This window comes from Lycorma delicatula, chromosome 3 (assembly GCF_047948215.1).
Source record: "Lycorma delicatula isolate Av1 chromosome 3, ASM4794821v1, whole genome shotgun sequence".
In the NCBI taxonomy this organism is placed as follows: Eukaryota; Metazoa; Arthropoda; class Insecta; order Hemiptera; family Fulgoridae; genus Lycorma; species Lycorma delicatula.
The window spans coordinates 25,386,782-25,414,716 of record NC_134457.1 but is presented as its reverse complement, the minus strand read 5'-3'; the positions used below and the strand labels follow the sequence as shown (position 1 = coordinate 25,414,716).

The 27,935-nt window shown below is 30.2% G+C and overlaps 1 protein-coding gene across 1 annotated transcript; it reads right to left on the bottom strand.

Annotated features, from left to right (window-relative positions):
- LOC142320822 (UDP-glucosyltransferase 2-like) lies at positions 1-26,940 on the bottom strand. Its single transcript, XM_075358797.1, has 5 exons — positions 26,744-26,940; positions 4,182-4,451; positions 2,783-3,002; positions 2,014-2,233; positions 1-304 (listed from the first exon to the last, which is right to left on the bottom strand). The coding sequence occupies exons 1-5, from the start codon at positions 26,753-26,755 to the stop codon at positions 1-3; spliced, it is 1,026 nt and encodes a 341-aa protein (XP_075214912.1). The 5' UTR covers positions 26,756-26,940.
- Between the last annotated feature and the right edge of the window lie 995 nt (positions 26,941-27,935).

Here is a 27,935-nt window from a genome sequence, read left to right as displayed (position 1 = left end):
TTATTGTTTTTTTTTATCTTTACTAAATTTTACTTTTTTTGTTTTATTTCTTTTAATAATGTGTGAATAAAATACTTTAAAAATTATATAAATTAAATAAAGAAATATAAAAAATGAGATCAATAAAAATGCAATAACATCTAAAAGTAATAGTTGATGTAATGGAAGATCAGCTGCAGTTGAATGCATATGATATGCTCCTTTATGACGTAAGACATATTCAACCCAGAATATTGCATTTTCTAAAGCTGACATTGGGCGATCCTTAAATTGATGAGACATCATTTTAGCATTTTCCATATAACTGAAAATTAATAAATTACTTTTCATAATCAATCATTAAACATCAAAAAAATAATAATACTAAAAAAAAGTAACTCCTCCATAACAGTTTAAAAACAATCCATTATTTTCTACTAAGTGAATTATTATAGAAAAATAAGAATAATGAAATCATAATAATTAGAATAATGGGTCATGTATCCTCGAATCATTATCCTCAAATATCCTCAAAAATGTCATACCACCATTTCAAAAAACAAAAGACTTTCTTTTTTTCCATTAGAATGCCAGATTAATTTATTTACCGTAATTCTCCTCCAAGAACATTCTAAAATATTTTTGGGAATTTGGTTCTAGTGAGAAATGTTTGTCAAAATTTTTTTTAATTAATTTTTTTATCCAAGAATAAGTATATTAAAAAAAGAAGTTGGATAAAAAAGATTGTAAGTTCAATTCCTGTTTTAAGAGTTATAATATAATATTATTTTCCATGGGAGAGTGTAACATCTCTGTCTTCCATCTGGATTTTCCTGGTTTGGTATAGCATTTTTCATACATTAAAAAATTCATTCATTCAACTACAAAATCATCCACCATCACATGTTGTAGGATGTTAACTTCTTTTTGTTGAATAAGTAAATAAATAAATATTTTTTCTTTAGATATATATAAACATTTTTTTTAACTTCCTGTATAACATTGATGTCTTTAGCATTTATAATAAAAAAGAATTTACACTTTAAAAATAATATGCTCATGGACAAATGAGTTATTTTTTGTCTTCAATCATTTGACTGGTTTGATGCAGCAATCCAAGATTCCCTATCTAGTGCTAGTCGTTTCATTTTGGTATACCCCCTACATTCTACATCCCTAACAATTTGTTTTACATATTCCAAATGTTGCCTGCCTACACAATTTTTTCCTTCTACGTCCCTTCAATATTAAAGAAACTATTCCAGGATGCCTTATAAGTGGCCTATAAGTCTGTCTCTTCTTTTAATTATATTTTTCCAAATGCTTCTTTCTTCATAAATTTGCTGCAACACCTCTTCATTTGTCACTTTATCCAACCTGTCAAAAGACAATCTGTCTTTTAACATTCTCCTGTAGCACTACATTTCAAAAGCTTCTAATGTTTTCTTCTCAGGTACTCTGATCGTCCAAGTTTCACTTTCATATAAAGTTACACTCCAAACCTAAACTTTCAAAAATGTTTTCCTGATGTTTAAATTATTTTTTGATGTAAACAAATTATATATCTGACTGAAGGCTCGTTTTGCCTGTGTTGCTATTCAGCATTTTATATCGCTCCTGCTTCGTCCATCTTTAGTTCCCAAATAACAAAATTCTTCTACCTCCACAATCTTTTCTCTTTCTATTTTTACATTCAGTGGTCCATCTTCGTTATTTCTGCTACATTTCATTACTTTTTTTTGTTCTTGTTTATTTTCATGCGGTAGTTCTTGCATAGGACTACATCCATACCGTTCATTGTTTCTTCTAAATCTTTTTTACTCTCAGCTAGAACTACTACATCATCAGCAAATCGTAGTATCTTTGTATTTTCACCTTGTATGTTGCTCCAGATCTAATGAGTTTAAAATAATGACAAATGATAAATAATGACAAATGAGTTAAAAATAAGAAAATTATGCAAAATCTATTGGCAATTTTTAAGCTCAATAAGATATTGGTAATATTTGTATGATTTATTAAAAACTAACCTACCTTTTATCATTAATCAGTCTTGTAAGTGCATTATATACATTATCAAATGTAATATCCTCTAAATTTAATTGAATTCCAGCTCCTCTTCTAACAAGATTATTAATATTACCAGGCTGGTCAGCAAATAATGGTATACCAAGTATCGGAATACCGGCGTTAACTCCTTCTAGTATACTTGATAAACCTCCATGAGTTATAAAAGCTTTGATATTTTTATGACCTGAAATATTACAACATAAAAATAATTAAAATTAGTATAATAACAGTCGTTATTCATTTAAAGTGAAATTTTTTTCTTTTTTTTTTAAATTTAGAGCTTCCACTTACTTATACTTGCATTCATTGCCACAAGTATTACCTAACCAGATAACACCATGGGAAAACAGTAAAATAAAATTGTTAATAATATGTAGATCTACTAGTATAACAAAACAAATTATATAGAGTATAATCAAAGTCAGGAAACTCTTAAATAACTTTTCCAACTGTTGCAGTCAGAAAAATGAAATTTAGCAAATACTACTTCCTCAAATGATCTGATTTTTGTATGATATCACCACACATCTAATCCCTAAGTTAAAAATATTTTTTAATAAAATTATTCTTTAAATTTATTTCAGTTCTTAAAATTAATCACATATGTAATTTATGCTGTTTGCTTTTAAAAACAACAAAATATTTGAATCATATGCATAATATAATACTAATTAGAGAGAGTTGAAACTGATATAAATTTGTATACAATAAAAATACTAATATATCTACTTACCAAAGATATCACGTTGTGGCCACCATTTTTTAATTATTAAATTTGGAGGAATATTATCAATTTCTTCTTCAAATTTCCAAATTATTAATTGCGGTAACTTTGAGAAAGCTTTTAAGAATGCATCTAGCATATGCTTTTCCATAGATGCGGACTTAAAAACTGAACCAAAACTGAAGTAGATAAAACCATTTTTTGCTTTATCTAGCATATCTTGTATTTCCTGTGTAACAAGTAAAAGTATATTCATATAAATACATCTATTTCTAAACATTTTTTAAAACATATAAAATACTGATGTTTTATTTTAAATACATAAAACAACAAGAATAAAATGTATATAAATGTATGCAAATAAAAATAGCTCAGTCATAGAAGTCATTCAACGGATATATGGTCATTTTAACTTTTAGTTAAATTTTGGGAGCAAGCTAAAGAAATATAAATCTGCTTATTTAAATGGCATTTATAAATCTTAAGACAAAATTTTATTTTAATCAAAATTTTATTTTATTACAGTCAAAAGATCATGATATCAGGTAGCTAAGAAAAATCAGGTAGTGCAGAAAATAATGAGAGAAAGTTCTTCATTGTTTTTTAACCTTATACTGATTACACTTGTTCATAAATGTAAGGATAAAAAATATGAATGAAAAATTTCATATTAGAGTAACAGTTCAAGAAGAAATAATAAGTTTTTTTTTTATAATGATGCTTATTATTTTATTTACTTTTAACTTGTTATATTCACTAAGTCGAAAGTCGAAAATTTTTTTCGTTTTAACTTTCTTAAGAATATTCTGAACTTTTAATAAACAGTTTATATTTAAATTACCTGTGGTAAAGGCTCAGGTTGTTGTAGATGTATGCCGCCTATTTCAATGGCATTTGGAACTAAAGGTCTAGGCTGGCTAATGCTGAAATAACTGTTAGTCAAAACAAGAGAAGTCCTTTGCCGAGATATCTCGTCTAGGGGTGGAAGATTTTCACCTAAGTATTTTTTAGCGATCTGATAGGACGGGATGTCGGATGAATAATAATTAAATAATTTAGAAAACACTAACGTCATCGTATTAATTAATCTTTGATAAAATGACATTCTATCGCTGTAGTTCAAAAAATAATTCGGAATGTAAGACGGATTATCGGGGTTTCCTACGCGGTCGTTCGTCCACGGTAAAGCAACGCTCGTTGTGATCGACACCAGAGGAGTGTTAAATTTATGAGCAAAAGATACAAAACAATCCGTACTGAATATTTCCGTTATCACTAGATCATAAACGTTCGTCGCATTGTGTAATAATTTTTGAATTTTTTCATCGCCCATAAACTTTTCGCACAGTTCCGTTCCGATTTTCGAAATAACTTTACAAATATCAAAAGAAGTCTGAAAAGTTCTAACAAAATCCAAAGTGAAACCGTTCACTACCGTCGGAGTCAAATAGGATACATCGATATCAGTTAGGTTCTTTACAGGTTTTTTTTGGGGAAACGAGCTGAAGACGGTCACTTGATGTCCTTTGGCGGCGAGACCTTTCAATAAAGCTTCGATTACAATATAATGGCTTCTACCGTTGAATGGTACTACAGCTAATATGTTCGCACTCTCTACGAAAGTTGTTGTACAACCGAACCATGACAAAAGTAGAAGAGTTGCAGGAACAAAGGATATCTGTAAAGAAATAAAAACAAAAAATCTGTAAATGTTACACAAAATTTGAAAAAAATATTTTGTATTTTAATTTCTCGAAGTATTCATTTTTTAAGTCAGCGCTAAATGAAACCCGCCTACCAAGAACTTATTAACCGTTCGTAGTCTTAAGCGGTGAACTCCATAGCAAATACAATATACTTGGTCCATATTTCAGAAGAAAAATATTGAGCAATATTTTATTTTATTTTTTACTAAGTTTATTTAATTTAAAATATCCCAGTTATATTTCTTTTAAAATATAGGTATGAAAAGAGGTTTACAAGAAACCTATGTTTTAATAAAAACAAAATAAACGATTCTCCAGGGTATCTAATTGTGTATTACTTTTCTATTAAAGGTTTTCCAAACCTTCAAATATAATATCAAATGAAAATACTTCAGATATCAAAATGATATCAAATGATTGGCGTAAGGGTTGGTCATATCAAACATTGTTTCAGATAAAAGATTTAGTTAATGTTTAGAGGACTAACGACCACTTTAAACCGATTCGAAACTGTGCCTATTAAGGGAGGTATGATTCTTTTGTCTTCGAAACCACACTTTTTCAACCCCCCTGGGTTGGTGATAACAAAAAACTTAACTTAGATAAGTTTTAGGCCCTTATTCAAATAATAGTAAGAACTTTAAACGAATTTGATAATTTACTTAATAAGAAAGTTATAGTGATATTTTTGTTTTTTTTAAAAAGCCCCCATTTTTACCCCCATGGTCCGATTTTTCCCATAAACGAACTCGATCGAGATTTTGGGTCGTTGTATTTTGTGTATCAATTTGAAAGTGATTGGCACAAAATTCAAGAAAGTGAAATGTATGCATACGAGTATATATATATATATATATATATATATATATACACACACACACACACTGGTGTTACCAGTATTAAGCAATGATAATAAAAAAGCTTTTTTATTTTTTATTTATTTATTTATTTTTTGAAGTTAAGTTATCTCGAAAAATCTTACAGCAGAAGTAATTTCCTCAACCGAATGAAAATACAATCATCCAGTCTACTTAACGATGAATAAAGCTTCAATAAACAAAAATAAATAAATAAAAAATACGTTTGGGTTGTAACTTCAATTTTTTTTTAAAACGGTTTAAAAATGTTTCGTATTTCCGTAAAAAGAGAGATAGTTTTACGAAAACACAAAAAAAGTGTTGTTGCACAAAAATTACGTATAATTTAGAAATTAACAAAATAAAGTAACGTAATAAAAATTAAAAATATTAGTGGGCTAACAGAAAACAAAATCAAACAATTAGTAATGTATAATATCATTTTTTAAATATCACGATTACTGATAAAAGAAAAAACATACCCGTTGGAGCTTTTTATTTTATTTTTTTTTTTACACGGTTTCCCAAAAAGAAGTGTAATGTACTTTGGGTGTATGTATGTATGTTTGTTCCACCCCGTAGCAGCTCAATGGCTGAACCGATTTAAATGTATGAGCCCACGTTGGAATCCTACGTTACCGAGAATGTGTATATGTATATTTACTTTTATATATGATTATAAATCGATAATCGATAGTATTTTCAGTATCGATTTATTTGTATCGAAAATAATTGTGTTTTAAGATCTGCTACAGTATTGAATGAATGAAATACGGAAGTAAATTTTATTAATGTATTAGTACAATAAATTTAGACCACTGAAAAATTAAAATATTTTTAATTTACTTTTTTTTTATTATAATCATGACAGCACCTAAGTACTACCTACGATCTATTATTTCTACTTTAGTTCTGTTAAAGTAATTAATTGTTATACGGGTATAAGAAGTAGAAAACGAGATTTAAGGATTTTAGCCGTTAAAAATAACGTGAGATAGCATCTCAAATCTACTCACGGCTGAAAATATAATCCAAAATAGGAGTCTACATTTTTGTGTTATTTTTATTCGGTCGACTAAATATAGACTGGGAAGAACAGCCTGCAAAATCCCGAAAGAGTACAGTGTAGGATGCGAATAAAAAAAAAACTTAAAAAAAGAGACGAATGCCTGGAAGTATTCCAGAAGACGACATTCTTAATACCTTTCTTTCTTTTCATTATCTTTTTTTCCACAAAACTTTTACCAAATATTTTAATACTATAATCATTATTTTTTGTTGTACTATTAACGTGCTACAGTATATGGAATCAATATTATTTTGATTCAAAAATTAATATTTTTTATTTTTATTCTTGAATGAAATTTTTATTAAGAGAATAATTTTTTCAAGTTTTTTTTTTTTTTTTAAATAAGGTTGAAATAAAATTAATATTCATCCAGTTCTGCAACCGTTTATTTGTAATGGTTTTTATTTTTCCAAAAACAAATAACATGCTATGATGCTAGAAGGTTGTTGACATAAACTGGAAAACAAAATTATATTCAAAAATGGTCTACAAAAATTTAACTTAAAATTAAAATTTAGATACCCATTTCGATTGTTTAACAATCATCATCACGCTGTTAAAAAATATACAAATAAAAGTTGCCGGCTTGTATAGGAAAGTGTTGTATAAGAGTTATACAACTTCTTTCCGAAGGCTTTGTCTTTGATAGACAACTACTTAGGAAGCAAGTTAAATGGAAGATTAAAGTATGCAATTATGCAAGTAAATATTTATGTAAAAAAAAAAAAATTATGCTACTTTTTATTTAAATAAAATTTTGAAATACCAGATCGATGATAACTGTATCTCCTCCCCATTCCCTTGATAAATTGTAACCAAAATTAAATTAATATAAGAATGCAACTTGAGTCCGAAAACGACAAAAAAAAAAAATTTTGTCCTCACCTCTATATGGGGGTTTGAATAAGATCTAATTCCACCAGAAAATACGTTAGCTAATAAGGGGAATTCCTTATTATTTCTACAATTCCTTATGTATTTCCATAATTACATTATGCAAAATAAATTTACCAACCCTTTGAGTAAAATTCGAAGATATAGGATCTACAATTTTCATGTCTCTCTCTCTACCCCTTGACCAATTGTGGGCAAATTTAAATGGAATCAATATCGAATAGAATATGTGGAAATCATCGCGCCAGTTTCATTCAAGTTGGTCCATCCAATCTGGAGATATCAAGCCAAAAAACTGGCCGACATTAATTCGTAAGTTCATACGTACATAAATCCTTTCGGGATTTTTCAGTGTTGTAGGACTAATTTGAAATAAGTTTAATTCGGCTATAATATGATCTATAATAATATACATTCCAGTAGAAGTATACGGCTCGCGTATAGGCATTGTGGAACTTCAGCACCCCCTATTTTCACTTGATATTATCGATAAAATTTAATATAATAAGTCCTTTTTTCTTTAATTCTTTCTTTATACTTGTACAATATATAATCCTTAAGCTTAATGTCAGTAGCCATCCCCCAGTTTATGAAAAAGATACAAAAATCTTTGTATGGAACTGTGCGCTTCACAGTTTCAGCGTCGTGGTGTTAAAAAGTTCTACCCATGCGTACATAGGAAGCTGCACGGGAGAGAGCACTATCGCTCCCGCAGTGCTGGCCCTGGCGTGCTGGTGAAAGGTAACTTTTTTTTTACTCCGCATGTGTATGAAACGTTCCTTGTTCGTTCCCTTTTCTAGTTTAGCCAGTGGAAGAAATATGAAAGTGGTTTAGTTGTTTTTTCAGTAGTGATCAGAAGATACTGGAAAGCAAGGGCCCTTTGATTGACAAATCTGTTCAAAAACACGCTGAAAGGGCGAAAGAGAAGGTAATTAGTAAAAACTAATTATGTGTTTCTTTCTGTGTACATAGAAATTTAAATTAAGAATCATTGGACTATAGTGTTTTTAAGCGGATTTTTTATTAAATTATTATCTAATAATACTAAAAAATATTATCTGTATTGGCATTTTATTATTATTCGGTTAAACTGAATATGGTTATTAAGCACAATGTGCTTAAAAACCGTGTACCATCTTCTTGAATGTGATAAAGTGTATAATTAGATTATTATCCTGCTTCCAGCTATTCTATTTCATTCATTTTTTTCGGTTCCATTATTTTATAATAATCTTTAATCATGGCCTTGAAAAGGCCCAGAGAAAAATTTTCTGGAGCAGCACTCCAACTGATTTTATCTACGAGCCGCTACTGATACATTCTTAAGTAATAATAATGCAATTTTTTTAAATTATGCGATTTGTTTACGTTTCAAAACATCGACTAAATCCTAATATTTTACTTGTACACATTATTGAATGAAAAAAAATATATAAGATAAACAAAATATCTTATGTTTTTATTTTATTACTGAAAATAGAAAATGAAGCAAAAAAAAAGTATAATAAAATTATTAGTTTAATATATCAAATACTTTGGTACTATATTTTCAAATCAAAAGAAATATTATATCATACTTTTAGGATATTTACTGAAAGAAAGGTTAAACTGTTACTATGTACAAAGACAATCGTATCGACATGAATTATGAAATCTAGTAAGAAGTTAATGTACGTAGAATAAGCTCACACGCGCGCTTGTGTTGAACATTAGTTATTTAGCAGAGAACAAAAAACTGACAAAAGTAAAAGTAGGGATAGCACAGAACACAGCGCAGGTTAAACTCAGCCGGTCCTGAATACCATGAGAACAAAAACCGGTTTCGTTGAAAGATCTTAGCGAGCAGTCGATCATCACTGTTAGATACTGCCGTTCACCCACAATAATAATATTTTTGCTAAAGGTAGAACACCTGTTTGTAGGAAACGTAACTTTTAAACTTTTTTTTTACGTAAGAGACAAAACTCACACTCTTATTTTGATATATATTTTGGTTTTTCCTGTGCGCCCCCTTTTGATATAGTTTACTATATGTGTATAGGGCAGGTGGGTTCAAAAAAAAAAAACTGTATGGAGGAGGATTCCCCAAATCAATCTTTAAATAGTAAGGGCGTTTAAAAAACTTAAAGAGTTATTCAAGAAATAAAAAAAAACAACATTAAAATAAAAAAAATAATAAATATAAAATGTAGCTTCTGGTAAAAATATTATTGATGTTTAATAATAAATCATTTAGCAATAAAAAAAAATATTTTTCAGAGTATAAGTATTAATAAAAAAGTTAATACAAAATTTTTTTTTATTCCTTATTCCTTAAATAGGAAGATTGTAAATAAAAAAACACTAGATCTTTGTTAGAAATGTGAAACTTAAAAAAAAAAAATTGCATTTTGATGCAATTTTTTTCATTTACAACTAAAAATGCATGTAAAATTTTAAAATGTGCCTCTCCTAAGATCATTCCTCAAATATTATGAAGCAAAACAAGTTTATGAATTCCAAGTTTAAATCATTTTTAAATTTGGAATACTTTCTTTCGATCCACTTATCTTTTTTTTAGACACGAGTGTTCGTTCATGTAGGTAAGTCAATCCATGTTAAAGGGTTTAAATTCTATTTTTTTAAATTAATTTCAAAGAATTGAACGACCTTAGATTTGAAAAAAGACTATTTTTATCTGCTAACAGGTGTATCGAAAATTGACGAATAGATTACTGATAAAAATGGATCCCATATAAATGATCCCATACTAAAAATTAGAACGTTTTGATACTTTTGTTATGATTTTTACTTCCTTATACGAAGTAAAGGAAATATCGTGATCGCGAAAAATTTCGGTTTTCAGATTTCAACGGAAATATCCATTTTGACCATTCTTGAATCCATTTTTACTAATATCGGCATGACGTCTGTACGTACGTACGTATGTACGAATCTCGCATAACTTAAAAACGATTAGCCGCAGGATGTTGAAATTTTGGATTTAGAACTGTTGTAACATCTAGTAGTTGTGCACCTCCGCTTTTGATTGCAATCGACTGAACCAAAAGTATCCAAAAAAGTCCAAAATCCCAAAACGTTTGGATTTTGAAATTTTTCTTAATTGTAGTAGTAAGCCCTAATTGAGACCTCTTCAACGATATATCATAAGTTGTACTTATTTTCATTGGTTCCACTGTTATAACCAAATAAAATTTTAATTAATGAAATATTTGTATCTTACAATAGAAATCACATTGGTTTGAATCAGACTTCATCTCCTTTTCTTTTAATTTAAATATATTGATTTATTAATAATTATTAATATCTCATTGTAAACATTTTTTTACGACGAATAATAATTCAATAACCAAAAAAAAATATGAAAAAAAATCGGAAGTTATCAATAAAATAAAATTTTATATACTTTCCATTTTAAAAAAAATGTGTATATGTAATTTAATAGGAGTACAAGGAAGTCATGTAGTGTCCAAATCAGATTTTTGTTTTTAGTATATCGCTGAGAAGTTATTTGAGATATTGAGACTATTTTTGTAATTAGCCGTAAAAAACATTAAATGGGCGTTATTTTACATATATGGCGTTATTTTCATAGCTCAATGCTTTCTACGTACAAAGGTTCTGATTTACAATGCTGTTTGAAATAGAAATAGTGTTTAACAATCTTATCCTTTCCACTTCAAATTTTTGAACTGTCCGCTCCCATATGAGCTTGGGAGGGAATAGTAAACTCATACCGAAAATTAGATCGTCTGGAGGTATTTTCTAAATTTCATTCCTCTACGTTTACCAATTATGAAGTTATTTAAGGTCTCCCGTACTTTATTAAGACATATATGTGGCGTCTTCACCTGCTTTATATGCGGGTTGCTTTTACCATCGCGGTCAATTTATTTTTTTTATTTTATGTTTTATTCAAGTAAACGAAGACAGAAACCGTTTGGTTACCACATAATTTGAAAAGTCGCAGTGATTCGAGGAGTCTTTGGCAACTCTACCGAGCGACTAAAGCGGGACATCGGAAGTCTTCGCGGACTGCTAGAAGACCACGTAACAACACTGTACTGAGCAGATCTTTTATATGGAGTTGATCTTTTATAAGGCAGTTGCTGTTATATGGATTTGAATGCAACTTTGTGGATATCGATGTTCTTTGGTGGTTCGGTTTCAGTTAAATACACATCTCAGTGGTGGTTGACCTGAGTTTGTTCCAGACTACATGTTTACTGGTACATTTACACTTCTATTGCAGTACGTCTGCAGCTACGTCGGCCTGGCAAGCCGGGTGCGATAATTGCATTTGCCTTCACACACACACCCAGACCCAGAAGTAGCTGGAAAACCGGTTGGAAAAAAGAACACGCAGCATACCTACGGTGGCTGCACCTACCGTAAGTGCAGCCAGTCGCGTTGCACATACTGTACAGTAACAATGGCAATGGTTGTATTGGCTAAGCCACCGCGCTGTAAAATCTCTTATAAAATCAAAATTTTAAAAACCAAAAATGTTTTTTAAAAACTGTAACAAGGCCAGTACAACGGAGCTGAGTAACGGATTCCTGTGAATTAAGAAGTCATAGAAAATACAATAAAAGGAATTCAGAACAGAACTAAAAGGAATTCTCTTTCTAAGGCTAACAAGTCCGCTTAACAATAATTCTTTGTAATACTGCCGTTAGTAGAAATGAGAAGAATTACCGGACCAGAGTAGGACTTTATGGGAAAATGTAAGAACTGGGACGACGGTAAGAACCGACGCCGACCCGACACTGCGGGGCTCTGGGGGCCACCACTGCCTTGCTGTAGTGGGGACCCAACTGCCGCTGAGGGAAAGCTCGGTCGGACTTCAATGGACGAGCCGCAACTCCCCGATCTCGCCGGAGACCAGCTTCCAGAACCAACAGCTCTTCTCAGAGCTAACGCAAAAAACGGCCCTTTTCAGGGCTACCTTGCGGTTAGTAAATGCCACGTGCCGTCGAAGCCATTCGGCGACAATATATATATATATACTAGCAAACCTGTTGCAGCTTCGTCCGCGCTATATGATTACTTTCGTTCCCCGTCGCGGTAGGGCTCTCTTTACTCGTCCTTCCCGTCTAGCCAGGAAGCTCTGCACCCTTGATTCCCTATGCTCATTAAATTCATGCTTATGAGAATAATAATAAATATAAAAATTTAAATCCCGTTCAATTTATAAAAACCATCAGTGTATTATAATTTCTACACAACAGTTTGGTCAGTATAACTTCAGTTATCCAAGAATATGGATTTTAAAACAGTCGGCCTCCATCTTAAAAAAAAGTTATAACTGGTTACCCGTAAGTACAGGTAAAAATGTATTTTTCCCGGTTTTAACGTCACCCGACGATAAAATACAACGTCTTCTTCCTAGTGGTGAGACTGTACTTCGTTTCTCTTCTTTTTTTTTTAATTACTCTTATTTTATGTTTTTACTTTGTTGTACGAAATAAAACAAGTATATTATGATCGGGAAAAATTTCGGTTTCAGATTTCAACGGAAATATCCATTTTGATCATCCCTGAATCCATTTTAACTAGTTTCGGCGTGACGTCTGTACGTATGTACATATGTATCTCGCATAACTCAAAAATCTTACGATTAGACGTAAGATGTTTAAATTTTTAGTTTAGAACTGTTGTGACATCTAGTTATGCACCTCCGTTTTTTGATTGCAATCGACTGAACAAAAAGAGTCCAAAAAAGCCCAAAATCCAAAAAAATAATTGGATTTTGGACTTTTTCTTAACTGCAGTAATAAGCCCTCGTTGAGAGCTTTTCAACAACATATCATGAGTGGTACTTATTTTCATTGGTTCCAGAGTTATAGCCAAATAAATTTTTAAATAATGAAATATCTGGATCTTTGATGGGGAAGACACATCGGTTCAAATCAGACTTCATCTTTTTTTTTTAAATTTATTTTTATGATAAATAATAATTCAATAATGATAAAAAAATATGAAAAAATATCAGAAGTTATTAATGAAATAAAATTTGATGTGCTTTTCATTAAAAAAAAATATGTATATATAATTTAATAGGCGTACAAGGAAGTCATGTAGTGCCCACATCAGATTTTTAATCAAGTAACCGGAGGCAGATGCAACCAGTCGCGTTGTACATACAATAACAATGACTGTATTAGTTGAGCCACCGCGCCGTACTCCACAGCACCCCTTAAAACAGCAAAATTAAAATAAAATCAAAAATAGTTTTTAGATATTTATCTGAAGAGTATTTTCAAGCCCAAATCTAGTGAATATATCGTTTTGTACAGTCGGAAATGGGGAAAATTTGCAAGCATTGTTCAAATTTTTTACCTTTCTTCACTCCTTTCAAGGTTGAATTTCAAAAAATCTAGAAATTGCTTTATACATATTTACATGAAAATTACACACACCAAAAATTATGTTAATATCTTCATCTAACAAGAAATTAAAAAAAAAAAAAAAAAATAGCCGGGTTTTGTAATAAAAAATTAAAAATGCATTTTAATCCTTTAAACTCGGAATTTAAAAAAAAAATCTAGAAATTAGTTTTTAAATATTCACATGAAGATTATATACACCAAAGAACTAGTTGATATCTTCATTTGTTACCTAGAAGTTAAAAAAATAGTACATTTTATTGTTACTCTATTTTAACTCTTTAACTTGAAATTTCAAAAAATCCTTTCTTATTGTGCACTTAACACTGTAAGAAGAACGTGTAAGCACACACAAATACACACTTGAGTAACAGCCTGGTTTACAATGTTATCGGTAGAAGTGACAGTTAAGTAATAGCTACCTCGTACTGTTCTTTTTGCATATCGAGTATCACATGTTGTATTAATTAGAAAATTGCGTGTTAGTTACAAACAAAGTCAATTTTAATTATCGTAATATTATGAAGTTTAAAATCGCAGTAAAATTCTTAGAATTACGAAAAAAATTCATAAAAACGAACACTTTAAAAGTAATTATTATAATCGCAAACTTTCAATAGGTTCTATGCTGGTTCATTTACAAAAATTTTTGTTTTTTTAATGAATTATCAAGAGTAAATTAACTGGAATACATACAGTAGTTAACGATAAGTGTTATATCGTATTTACTCGTATGACATACACACCTTGTTTATAAAACAAAAAAATTAAAACAAAAAATTGTTAAAATTTTACTTAATTTTGTAATTATTGATAATTTAAATTGGTTACTGTCAAAAGGTATGTATTATTAACTTAATTTTAGTATTTAATGAATTAACAATAAGTATTTCAAGATAAGTTCTAAATAAATAAAACAGTTCTTATATACGTGGATCCAAAAAATTCATTTTTGAGTTATAGCTTGAAAAAACTTTCGCCCTGACTTCTACTCCAAGGGTAAAATGATGCTGAACTGAAATTTAAATTCATGTGTAAATTTGTTGGTTTCTATCCGAAAGATTGAATTAAAAAGGTTCGAGAACTGTATTTCTTTTAATTTTTGAGAAAATTATTGTAAAACATAATAATTTGTTATATTAAAACACAATATTTTAAGCTTGTTGTACAATAACTTCGTTAAATTTCCCATAAACAAATACAATTTTGCAGCAATAGCAAAAAAAATACAGTAATGTAATTTTAAAATGAAACAAGAATAACTAATTTTATTATTGGAAAATATCTATCTAGAAATAAAATCAATTATTAAAAATAAATAAAAAGAAAACTTAAATAAGATGATATATTAATAATTATCGTTTTTAAAAAAAAGTTTAGATCGTGAATACCGGAGTTCTTTGGTGGTTGGATTTCAATTAACCACACATCTCATTAATAGTCTACCTGAGACTGTACAAGACTACACTTCATTTACATTCATACATATCATCCTCTGAAGTAATTAATACCTTATGATTGTTCCGGAGGCTAAACAGAAATAAAGAGCATTTTAGAATATTTTGAAATATTTTTCAGAAAATAAATTGGGAAATTATTTATTTTATAAGTTGGTAGTATTAACTACTAGTAAAAAGCTGACATTCATGTATTACGTTTGAAACAGTTTAGTACATTTTATAGACTTCATGAAATTACAGAACTTTAGTATCTCTTTCTAAAAGTACGTTTTCAGCTTATAAAATAATAAGCATACATAATTTTTGTTTACAGGTATTGCAAGGGAAAATCGTATTTTCATTACAACAACTACACATCATGAATGTCAAGAAACATTCCCTAATCTGAAAATCTGAAAATCTTTGCATCAGTATTTTATTGTTTACGCACGACAGGTTCGTTGTAAACACAAATATAATCTGAAATATAGTTACTGTTTCTAGTTTATCTAATTCATGCTGAAGTACATTTTCGGAATTTCGAGCAAGGAAAGTGAGCGTTACGTTATGTTGATTTCGTACGAAGTTCTGTACGCTGAATCCTAACCAGCATGTTGTTACCTAATCTAACCTAACAAGAGGTTTTTGATTTTTTTTGGCTGTGAAATTCCGAAAAAGTAACCATGCTTCAAATAATAAACTTTTGTGGTCAATTTTTCAAGGAATTTATAACTTATAGCTGAATTAAAAACAAATTATTTTTTAATCTGGTTAAGTATATTTTTTGACTTTAAAAGAAATAATATTTCACGATGCTCAAAATAAAAATTACTGAATGGGGATAAATTTCGGTACTAGTTTGTTATCGCACCGCCACTTTTTTTGTTGCAACTTCTTCGTAAAAAAAACAACGTATTATTACAATGTGTTAAACAAAAAGTATGTTTGTTAGCGAGCGAAGCTAGCGAAGGTTGTTTGTTTAGATTATGTAGACTCCGGTTACTGACGAGTCGTACGTATGTCAACATAAGCTTTTTTTCGTTTCTTTTTCTGTTTAGCCTCCGGGAATTACCGTTCAGGTATTACTTGAGAGGATGATATGTATGAGTGTAAATGAACTCTAGACTTCCAAATCAGCTGATTTGGGAAGGTGCGTTCATCACAAGACCAACCCGATGAGTTATATTAACATTACCTTTTCTTTCTTTTTCCTGTTTAGTCTCCGGTAATTACCGTTCAGATAATACTTTAGAGGATGAATGAGGATGATATGTATGAGTGTAAATGAAGTGTAGTCTTGTACAGTCTCAGTTCGACCATTCCTGAAATGTGTGGTTAATTGGTACCCAGGCACCAAAGAACACCGGTATCCACGATCTAGTATTCAAATCCATGTAAAAATAACTGACTTTACTAGGACTTGAACGCTGGAACTCTCGACTTCCAAATCACCGCTAGACCAACCGGGTGGGTATATCAACATAACCTAACCAAACATAACCTACGCTCGCTAACCTCGACTAATTAACGTTAAATATGGATATTTTACGCTATTTAACGTTAATTAGATGAGGTTAGCGAGTGAAGCGAGCGTAGGTTATACTTGGTAAGGTTATGTTAATATACGTACGATTCGTCAGTGCATGGAGTCAACATAGTGTAAAAAGTTAGTAATTTTTATCTTTCATTTAAAAATATTCTTTCTCCACCTTACATTATTATTCATTTTTCATGAAATCTGAAGAAGTTGCATAAAAATAAGTGACGGTGCGAGATCAATCAAGTACCTAAAATTTCTTCATCAAATTCAAATTTTTAATCTAGTAAATATTTGTTGAGATTTACTTATGTTAACATAGAATTTATGTAGGTTAAGTAAACATGTTAATCAAAGACTGTAGATTATTTTAGATATGATTCTCATCGATTGGTATACGAGTACGTTTAGTCATACAGTTTTATGTTTCTGGCATAGAAATATGACATAGATTTTATATTTATGACATAGAATCGTTTTTAATAAAACTTCTTAATTTTTCTTTTTTTCTAATTTAGCTGATTACCGATAAATCTGTTTTAACTAACTTCCAATATAGCTTTAATCTATCTTAAATTTTAGGCAATACATATTCTCAACATTTTCTAAGGAGGTTACACGAATATTTTTTAAAATTTGGGATTCAAAATTTGTTTCTCAACGAACAAATATAGAAGTGCAAAAAATTTCTTCTTTTAATTTTTTTTTTTATAATTCCTTTTTTATTATGTGTAACTCAGTTAATTAAAACAGTGAAAAAATTAAACAATTAAAAACACACAGCCGGTGAATAAATACGGAAACAATAATTTACCCTCATTTTCTACTCCATTTCATTCTGTCAAAATACCTGTATGAATGGTCATGCGGGGTATGTAATTTAATTGACATTCATTTTATATTACTATACATTCCTCTTGCTGTTCATGATATATGATATCTTATTGCTTAAAATAGATTTTAATGCGATTAATAATAAAAAAAAAAAAACGTACGTAATACTTGGAATACCTTTTTCTAGTTATCTGATAAGTAATTTTTTTTCAAAACATTTCTTTAATCTCCTCGGAATTTGAAATTATACATTATTTATCCTGCATGCATTTATTGTTACTGTAGGTAGGGGCGTTACTATTCTTCTTCTTCTTCTTTCGATTAGATCTTTTTAGGTGTCGTTGCATTTTCTTTCTTCTTTTCGTTGTTTCCAGTACTCCTTCATTCTTCCCGAGAGTGTTTGTTTTTGCTCGTCTGTAAATTTTCTGGAGCTGTTCTTTAGTTATTCCTTTTCATCTAATGTAAAACCTACATAATGTGTATTTCGAATCACTATTCTATCTATCATTTTTTTCCAATCTTTATTTAGTTTTTCTAGGTCTTGGTTTAATTGCCAGTGCCACCCTATTTTTGTTTTACTATCTTTGTAAAAGTGAAATAAATATTTTCTAATTCTGTTGTCACCCATTTTATAATTATGGCCAAAAAACCAATTCATATTCTTTTCCGTATTTCCGTTTCTAATTCTTTTATTTCTTGGTAAATTTCTTTGTTAGATTTCAACCTATAATACTGTGCTATTTTGAGTCCAAAAATCTTCCTTAACATTCTTCTTCCTTTTTTTAAAAGATCTCTTCTAGCAATAAACATTCCTAAACACTTCCTTGCATATAAGGCTTCTGGGCAAATTACTGTTTTGTAGTGTCGTAATTTAGCTTATAGCTTAAATTTTCTTGTTCTAAACATCTGCTGTCAGTCTTTGAGTCGTTTCCATTTTACGAATCTTACTTTTAATTCCTTCTTTTTCGAGTACAGTTGGTGTTATTATCTCCTTAAGATTCCTAAAATTTGCCTAATTTTTATATTTTTTGTCCGTTTTCAAAGACTGTTTTTTCTACAGAATTTTTTACTTCCTTGTACAAAGTAAAAGAAGTATTGTAATCGCAAAAAATTTCGGTTCGCACATTTCAACGGAAATATCCATTTTGACCACTCCTGAATCCATTTTGATTTTGACTAGTTTCGGCATGTCGTCTGTACGTATGTATGTACTTATGTGTCTCGCATAACTCAAAAACGATTAGTCATAGAATATTGAAATTTTGTATTTAGGACTGTTTTAACATCTAGTCGTGCACCTCTCTTTTGATTGCAATCGACTAGACCAGAAGTGATCAAAAAAGCCCAAAATCCAAAACATTTGGATTTTTTCTTAACTGCAGTAATAAGCCCTCATTGAGAGCTTTTCAACGGTATATCATAAATGGTATTTATTTTTATTGGTTCCAGAATTATAGCCAAATAAAATTTTAATTAATGATATATTTGCATCTTACAAGCGAAAGGCACGTCGGTTCGAATCAGACTTTTATAACTCTTTTATTAATTTAACTATATTGATTTATTAATAATATTAACTTGTGATTGTAAAAAAAAAATTAATAATACATAATTCAATAATAAGAATACAAAAAAAATATGACAGAAAAACATAATATTAGATATAAGACTAGCATTTATTTAAAGAGTACTAAAGGATCTTTTACTCTATTCTAATATTTCAGGTAAGATTGTTGAATTAATAAAATATTTTAGCAATTGTGTAACTGTCCACTTTATTGAAGAATTGTAGGATCGTATCTCACTTTCAAATGAAATAGGTTTAAATGAAGTGCAGCAAAAAATATGTATATGTAATTTAATAGGCGTACAAGGAAGTCATGCGCAGTTTTTTATCAAATTTTTATCGTTGTTTTTAAATTCTTTTTATTCATAGGACATTTCTAAACCTATTTTTTGCTGTTTTCTGTCAGTTGATGTACTTTTAATTTTGCTTCTGCATTTTAGAATTTGTTTAGTGCAACATCTTCTGAGTCAAAACCAACCCCGATATTCTGCTAAATAATTCTCAATTTTGTTAATTATTCTGCTTTGAAGTGCTTTACTTAAAATTTTGTATGGAACTGGTAAAAGTGATATTCCTCTGTCATTTGTTTGGGTTTGTTTTAGTTCCTCTTTTGTGAAGAGGGATTATTATTATTATTATTATAGAAATGTATCACTTTTATTATTATATTTTATTCCTCATCTGAAATAGAAGAAGTTCAGAAGAAATTATTTAATTATTTACGCTTTTGTGGCTTTGGTCACCTGAATGGCAGTTAATAAGGGAGGATACATGTAAAAAATGGAGAATTTTTACCCTTGAAACTATATGAATATAAGAATTTGTGTTTTTGCCTATAAACTTTTCAGCGGTTCCATTCCTGTTATCATTGATAATATTCGTTTTTCTTGTCTCAAATTGTCTACTCTAGGACATACCACCTGCTTAAATTGTCTAATTGTAAACGCTTAACCATTCTGCTGGATGAATTGGTAGACTTAATCAGTAAATGCCGAAGTATTCTTATAGGAATTCATAAAATTTGATCAACTCTTCATTTTTTCTTTTTCTCTCCTACTTGTATTAATTTATTTTATTTATTTTTATTCTCATAACAATTTTTTTTTAATTTGTAAAATATAACATTAGTGTACTTGGCTGTTGCTAAAGTATAACTATATATATATAAATTTAAAAAAAAATGTTGGTGGCGCTTTAACTAATAAATATATATATATTGTAACAAGACCGGTATAACGGACCTGAGTAACGGATTCCTGCCAATTAAGAAGAAAGTAGTAGAAAATATAATAATGGGAGAAACCCAGAAAGAGGCTAAAAGAAACCCTTTTAGTAAAGGTAACAGGTCCGTTTAACAATCGTCTTTTGTAATACTGCCCACTGACACATCTAAACAGATGTTAACCGTGAGAAGAGTTACCGGAGCAGCGTAGGAATTTCATGGGAATGTGTGAGGGCGGACGATTATTCTCACGCTTCGAGTTAGGTCTGGGGGTCCGGCAAGGACTATAAATACTCCGGGAAAGACCAGTTGACGGTCAGTCTAAGCGAGACGTTATGACGTCAGTCTGCGAGATGTAAGTTCTGCGAGATGTGTGTCTGCGAAGAGAGTCTGCAAGATTTCGACGATAGAGGAGTTGTTATGCGAGTTTGAAACGAGAGTATTCTAAGCGAGGAGGTCAGTGAAGGAGAGAATTTCTAGTGAATTAAGTACGACGCGATTAAGGTGACGTCACAAGTAATTCCAGTATACGAAAACAAGAAATGGTTCGGTGAGTTACTGTTAGACTGTAAGCGAAAGAGATAGTGTACTAAAGTTCATTGATAAATTGTTAGAGTAATTTTATTTGTGAAAAGTAAGGATATTTGCATTGAAAGAACTTTGTACTGTCTTATCTATTGTATTTTTGTTGTTAATACAAGACCAGTGGTTAAAAGCGCATTAGCATGACTAGCGGTCATGCTAATGTCTTTTTATCAATGAGACTGAATTATATTTAAATACCTGTAAATAATCCTGAGGATTGCTTTAAATTATGTTTTGTATGTAATCACTTTTTATTATTATTGACATTTTATTATTTATTGACATTTATTATTATTATTAGTGTTTGCTATTGTTATTATTATTATTACTTTATTTGTGAATAATAAATAAACATATACTGCAGAGAGAGTTGAGGAGGTTAGGCCTATCTCAAGTCTCACCTGTCCAAATTTTTCATCTTATACAGAATGTTACATGATTACTGTCCCGCACTAATAATCCTCTTTTTTCTTTCACTTTCCTCATCTTTTATTATACAAATTTACCAAATAAATAAACCTAATAATAAAAAAAAACTATTATTATTATTATTATTTTTGATTTGCCTTGTTTTACTTATGTTCTTTAACTAATAAATTTTAATTATATAAAATTTGTAAATTGTTCATCTCTCAATATCCTGATCGAGCTGCGAACACGCGACAATATATTATTTAGCATACATTTTCTGTTCTTTATATTTGCATTAATATGATTTAAATATTCTTCCTTAATTAGTTAGTTTAAATATTAAAAAGAAAAATATTAACATATCTGTCTCAGAAATCGATTTTTCAGTATCAAACCAACTGTTTCCTTTAATTTTAAAGGTCATTAAAGGGCATAAAATTTGAAAATAAAACACTTTGGAGGTAAGACAATCCTAACCATAATATCTGAGCTCCCCCCCCCCTCCATAGTGTCTTGGAGATGTGATGGTCTCATATTGAAAAAAAATCGTTCAAGATGGGAACATTTCGTAAATTTCATTTTTTTTTTAACTATTGAAATCTGTATTAAGAGTTACATAATTTAAAATTTCATACATATATCTAGATATTTTTGCTAATTTAATTATTTAGAAAAAAGCCTTTTTACAGATAAATAGGTAATAAATATCAATCCAAATTATTTTTATTTAATTTTGGGCTCAGCAACTGCCGTATCTCTTTTGATTGGTTTACGGGCTTTTGATTCAGTAAAACGTATTTGTAATGACTGCAAAATCATTTATTTATTTAAATGTATCTTTATAATGAGATTGTAGACTGAAAACATGTAATTAAATAATCATGGTTTTCATTCCACATACTGTAAAGGAATATTTCTTTTTCTGCTCTTAAAAAACCCTTATCGTTAATTATTGTTTCCATAGGAAAATTTATCTAAATTATAGTATATCAAACTTTGTCATTGAAAGGTAATATTTCAGAGCTACTGAAAAATTTAAATCAAATTGAATGCTTTTTATCTTTGTCTAGAGTTATAGATAAGAAAACACTTCTCATATACTATTATAATCCCATATAAGTACACACTTATAATCTATCATAAACTAATAAATCTATACAGTAAGTCGGTTATAATCAGCTACTACTAATATAGCAGTATTATTGGGATGATTTAACTGAAAATAAAATATTTAAAATACAAAAAAAATAAGGAATCAGATTTCAAGAATTCTTGTAAATCTGTATAAAAAAATTTTTAATTAAATATTTTAATCTGCCCTTGTATTTTTTATATACCATTAAGCACTTCTAATTTAAAAAACAAACTTCAGATTTCTTCACAATAATGCCCATCATAATTGCAATCCGAGACACAAATATTTATTATTACATTCTGTACACAATTTCATTCTGTTTGAACGCTCACTTTCTATAGTGCTTCACTTATTTTTAGTTTCTTACCGGTTCACATCAAAACATATTTATGCTGAATAATAAAAAGTCATTATTATATATTAATATATTTTATTTCAGGATAACAGTTAATTATCATTTTATAAAGTTAACATTAAAAAATTTTCAAAAAATATATTTTTTTACATGTATATTGTAACTTTTGAATTATGCGGTTGAAACCTGTATCATAATGAGGGTCATTATGAAACAGATTTTTATTACGATACAGGTGTTCAACCGATCAAAAGCTTACCCTTTTCAACCACTGACCAATCAGAAGCGGGTATTTTTTAATGTATCACCTGCTTTTACTTTGATTTTAATCCGATTTAGTAGTTAGTAAGTAGAATCACTTTTCGGCCTCTTGGTTAAGATCAAAGTGTAGTTAGTAAGTAGACGTTAATTTGAAAGTACATCGATAGGTAACTAAGTTTCTATATTACACTCTTTATTCTTTTGTTAATAATACCGGATTCTGAGCAAGAAATGTATTTAACACCGATCGATATTAAAGTAAGAGCAGAACTTATGACTAATTGCTACAGAAATGTATTGTTTAATGCATTTTTAGAAAATTAAAAGAAAAAAATTCCGTAAACAATGCATTCTATCACTGATTTAAATCAATATCGAAATATTTTCTCAGCCGTAGAAAAAAGCTGACGAAAATAGTTGTTTCTGCTGCACGGCTTTCACACACACAACTTAATTAAAAATATTTACCATTTTATTTAAATATAATACTTTTTCGTTTATTTAATTCAATGATTCTAATTAAAGCGCACACGCATACCGTATTTAATTCGCGCGGGTGTGGCGGTATTAGCGGCGACGGTCGTCACAAACTAAACTAATGTAATTTCATAACTTACATAGAACAAATTTCGCTCGTACGGTCAACAGACTGGTAGAGCCGCGAGGCTTAATGCGTCAGGCACAGAATCAACCGGGCGATCGAGTTTGAGACCCGGCCAGATGGAGTTACTTTTTTACTTTTTAAATATCATCAATTTATTTAATTCTACCGCTCACCTGTGACGTCACAACATAGACGACTACACCGGATTTTTTTTTTGGGGGGTACGATTTTCCAAAAAAAGGATTTTTACAAATATTGTTATTTTTTAATTGTTAACAAAATGTGTTTAAGAAAAATATGATCTTAATTAGGAGAAATTTTGATATTCTGAGGGTAATCTTGCTCTTATAACCTTCCTTGACCTTTTAAGTTGATAATTTAATGGCATCAATGCACCATATATAGAAGTAATTTGACCAAGTTTGATCAAAATCGGTCCAATAGTTTTGGAGATATAAGGTGGTTTAGAGGCCAACACCGAACACACACAGTACATACGAACATTATCATCCGGAAAATTTCCGTTCAGATTTTTGGTTTTTTGGGTTCCTTAGGTGTCAAAACGTCCAGATCCGTTGAAAACGTCATATGCCCAAACTGGACCGATTACAATACTTTCCCTTCTAGAGCTGCAGATCTGCTACAGCGCTATCTAGACGGAAAAGTAAAAATGCGATACGCAACTCTTTACAATGGCCATTAATGCCCTTATGTGAAGTTTACGACACTTGCCAAAGTTCGTGTCGTAACTTAATTGGCATTCGTGCATTAATGGCTATCATTATAGGATCGTTGCATAATGTACTATTATGACATTTTTAAAAGAAATGCCATATTATTCGTTACTAAATAGATTTAATCTACATTTGTAAGACATTTTAATTAATATTTTGAATAAAACATTGTAGCAATTTAACAATTTTTTTTATACAGTTTAGTTGTTAGAGAAATTAAATTTCTTAAACAGAAGTACTATATTACTAGAAATACTATTTTAACTTCTGTACTAGGTACTGATCTATATTCCGTATTTACAGCGGACCTTTCAGCCCTGGAAGATTCCATCGTCGCCACATTTGCCGATGACACTGTTATCCTTGCCCTTAACGAAGACCCTGGCCTGGCCTCGCAAGAGCTGCAAGTGGCATTATACCTTGTCTGCGCATGGCAGAAAAGATGGAAGATTAAAGTTAATCAGGATAAATCAAAGCATGTCACATTCGCCATGCAAAAGGATGTCATGAAAGGGGTCCCAGTGTGAACATGAAAGGTATTTTGATCCCACAAACAGAGTGTAGGTACCTAGGACTGCACCTAGATTGGTGTTTCATCTGAAAGTATCACATGAGAGTGAGAAGAATACATCTGAATATAAGGAACTGCATTGGCTGCTACGAGAAACTCATGCCTCACGTCCAATAAAGCACTGATTTACAAGGTTATCCTACGACCAATCTGGACTTATGGCGTGGGGATGTGTGGAACAGCAAATAATAGTAACATAGATATCATACAAAGCTTCCAAAACAAAGTAACGAGAGCAATTGCAGAGGCACCATGGTTCACACGGAGTGATGAAATTCATGAATATCTAGAGCTTCCGACGATTCGTGAGGTTGTGAGACAGCGCAGTGTTAAGTACCAGCAACAACTTAAAAATCGCGTCAACCACTTAGCAATCAATCTGCTTGATAACAGCAGGGACGTCCGACGGTTGAAACGTCTTCATATACTTGACTTGGGGCTCCTGTATGACAGTACAGTTTGATAAATGAGAACGTCAAATCTAGTAATATTATTCTTTTTTGACTATTACTTTTCTTTGGTTTGACTATTTATTTGTTTATTGTTTACTTTATTTATTAATTTTTTTTTAGACTATGATGTGTTTGTTGGCAGAAATATTTTTTCTAATGCACTTTAAGATTACTGATAACTATTATTATAATTTATTTATTGTGGGAGTCTCTTAAGAACTCCTTATCTGTGCTTCTTATCAAGCGACTTACTTATGGTTCCACTTAAGGAACCGATTGTAAATATACTGGTTGTTGAACAAAGAAAGAGAAAAAAAATCTGTTGTGGACACCACATGACTTCCTATTACGCCTGTTAAATTACATGTACACATTTTTTTAAAATTAAAAGTATATAAAATTTTATTTCGTTAACTTCTGATATTTTTTTATTGTAATATTTTTTTACAATCAGAGGTTAATTAATAAATAAATAAATATATTAAAATACAAAAAAAATTAAAAAAAGGTGATGAAGTCAAATTCGAACCGATATGCCTTCCCCTTATAAGATCAAAATATTTCATTAAGATTTTATTTGGCAATAACTCTGGAACCAATGAAAATAAGTACCACTTATGATATATCGTTTAAAAGCTCTCAATGAGGGCTTATTACTGCAGTTAAGAAAAAATAAAAAATCCAAATGTTTTGGATTTTGGGCTTTTTTGGTCACTTTTGGTCCAGTCGATTGCGATCAAAAGAGAATGTGCACAACTAGATTTTAAAACAGTCTTAAATCCAAAATTTCAACATCCTACGGCTAATCGTTTTTGAGTTATGCGAGATACATACGTACGTACGTCACGCCGAAACTATTCAAAATGGATTCAGGGATGGTCAAAGTGAATATTTCCGTTAAAATCTGAAAACCGAATTTTGTCGCGATCACAACACTTCCTTTACTTCGCACAATAAAGTAAAAAGTATAAATTTCTTACGTCAGTTGTTCTGGTTTAAGTAATGAGATATGACAAACCTCTGCTTGTCATATCTCATCTACGCGTGAATCATAGAATTACGGGTTAAAAGTTTTATTACTAATAAAAACAAATAAAACACAGTAACCAATTTTAAATAGACAACATTTCTTGTTTAGAATGGATTGACAAACATGTCAGTTTGTTCAGTAGAACAAAGCCCAGACTGTACTGATCCATCTCTCTATATACCAAACAAAACAACGGTGCTGAAATCCTCCACTAATATGAAGTTCGCTTTGTCGAATAGTATTTTAAATAAAAGAAAATAGATAAAAAAAACATTATCTATGTTTACAGTTAATAAAAAATAAATAAAATATTTTTACCTTCATCATCATATTCGAAAAAAGATGTAATCAAAATAAAATTTGAGCAGCAGCAAGCGTTCAACTAAACCGAATTAGAGGTTCATCTATAATGAGAAGTACTCATACTGTATCTCTTTATAAGACACTGTCTTAAGAGGTATCAGATAGTCAGCTGTCGTTCAAAACATCATGGGATTGATAAAGGTTCCGGTACAACTTCGTTAAACGCAATATCAGAAATGACGATGCGAAAATAATGTACTAAAAAACCCTTTCTTTCGAAGAGTCTATTTTAATGATAAGATAATTAATAAAATATACACATTGAACTGAAAATAAATTTTAATCATTTTAAGTTGTGTATTCATAAACAGCGGCCTCTTTGTGATAATAAAACATTCTTAGAATAGCTCTGTAATCTTGCAGCATTTATAATAAATATTTTTCAATACTAAAATTGTTAAATTTTTTTCTATAAAGATGAAGATAAAAGGTCTGTAAATAAACTAATGAGACTAGTTCAGAAAAACGTTTTAATTACAATCCAGCTATACTTGGACTCTTATCACCTTCGAAATAGTTCCCTTGCGAAGCCACTAAACTCTTCAAACGGTTTTCCCACTCTTCATAGCAGTGTTGGAACTCAGAAACCGGAATATCCTTCAGATTGTCGGTTACATTTTTTTATATTTTCTACTGTTTCAAAATGGTGTCCTTTAAGGTGTTTTTTAAAACCGGGAACAGGAAGAAGTCGTAGGGACTCAAGTCAGGTGAATAAGGTGATTGAGGAACTACAGGAATGTTTTTCTTTGCCAAAAACTCATTGAGATTGCAGTGTGAGAAGGAGCGTTATCATGATGCAGCATCCAGTTGTCTTTGATGGCTGGTCTCACAGGGGTAACTCTTTTCTTCAGTCTTTCAAGAATTTCTCGGTAAACATATTGATTTACAGTCTGTTCTGTAAGCATAAACTCCTTACGGACAATACTGTCGAAGAAAACATTTAGCGTGGTTTTGATTTGCTCATTTTTGATTTTATGGGACGTGGTGAGTTTGAAGTGTGCCATTCCTTAATCTGGCGTTTTATTTCTGTGTCGTAGTCAAATATCCAAGATTCATCACCAGTAATAACATTTTTTAGAAAATCTGGATCAGTTTTAATTCGCCCTAGATCACAGCACATTTCCACCCTGTTGTTTTTCTGTTCAAC

Excerpts from the sequence above, each read along its gene's own strand:
- LOC142320822 (XM_075358797.1), bottom strand. Across the intron at positions 3,003-4,181 it reads ACGGTTTCACTTTGGATTTT|GAAATACAAGATATGCTAGA; the intron begins GTTAGAACTTTT and ends CTTGTTACACAG. Across the intron at positions 305-2,013 it reads AGACTGATTAATGATAAAAG|TTATATGGAAAATGCTAAAA; the intron begins GTAGGTTAGTTT and ends ATTAATTTTCAG.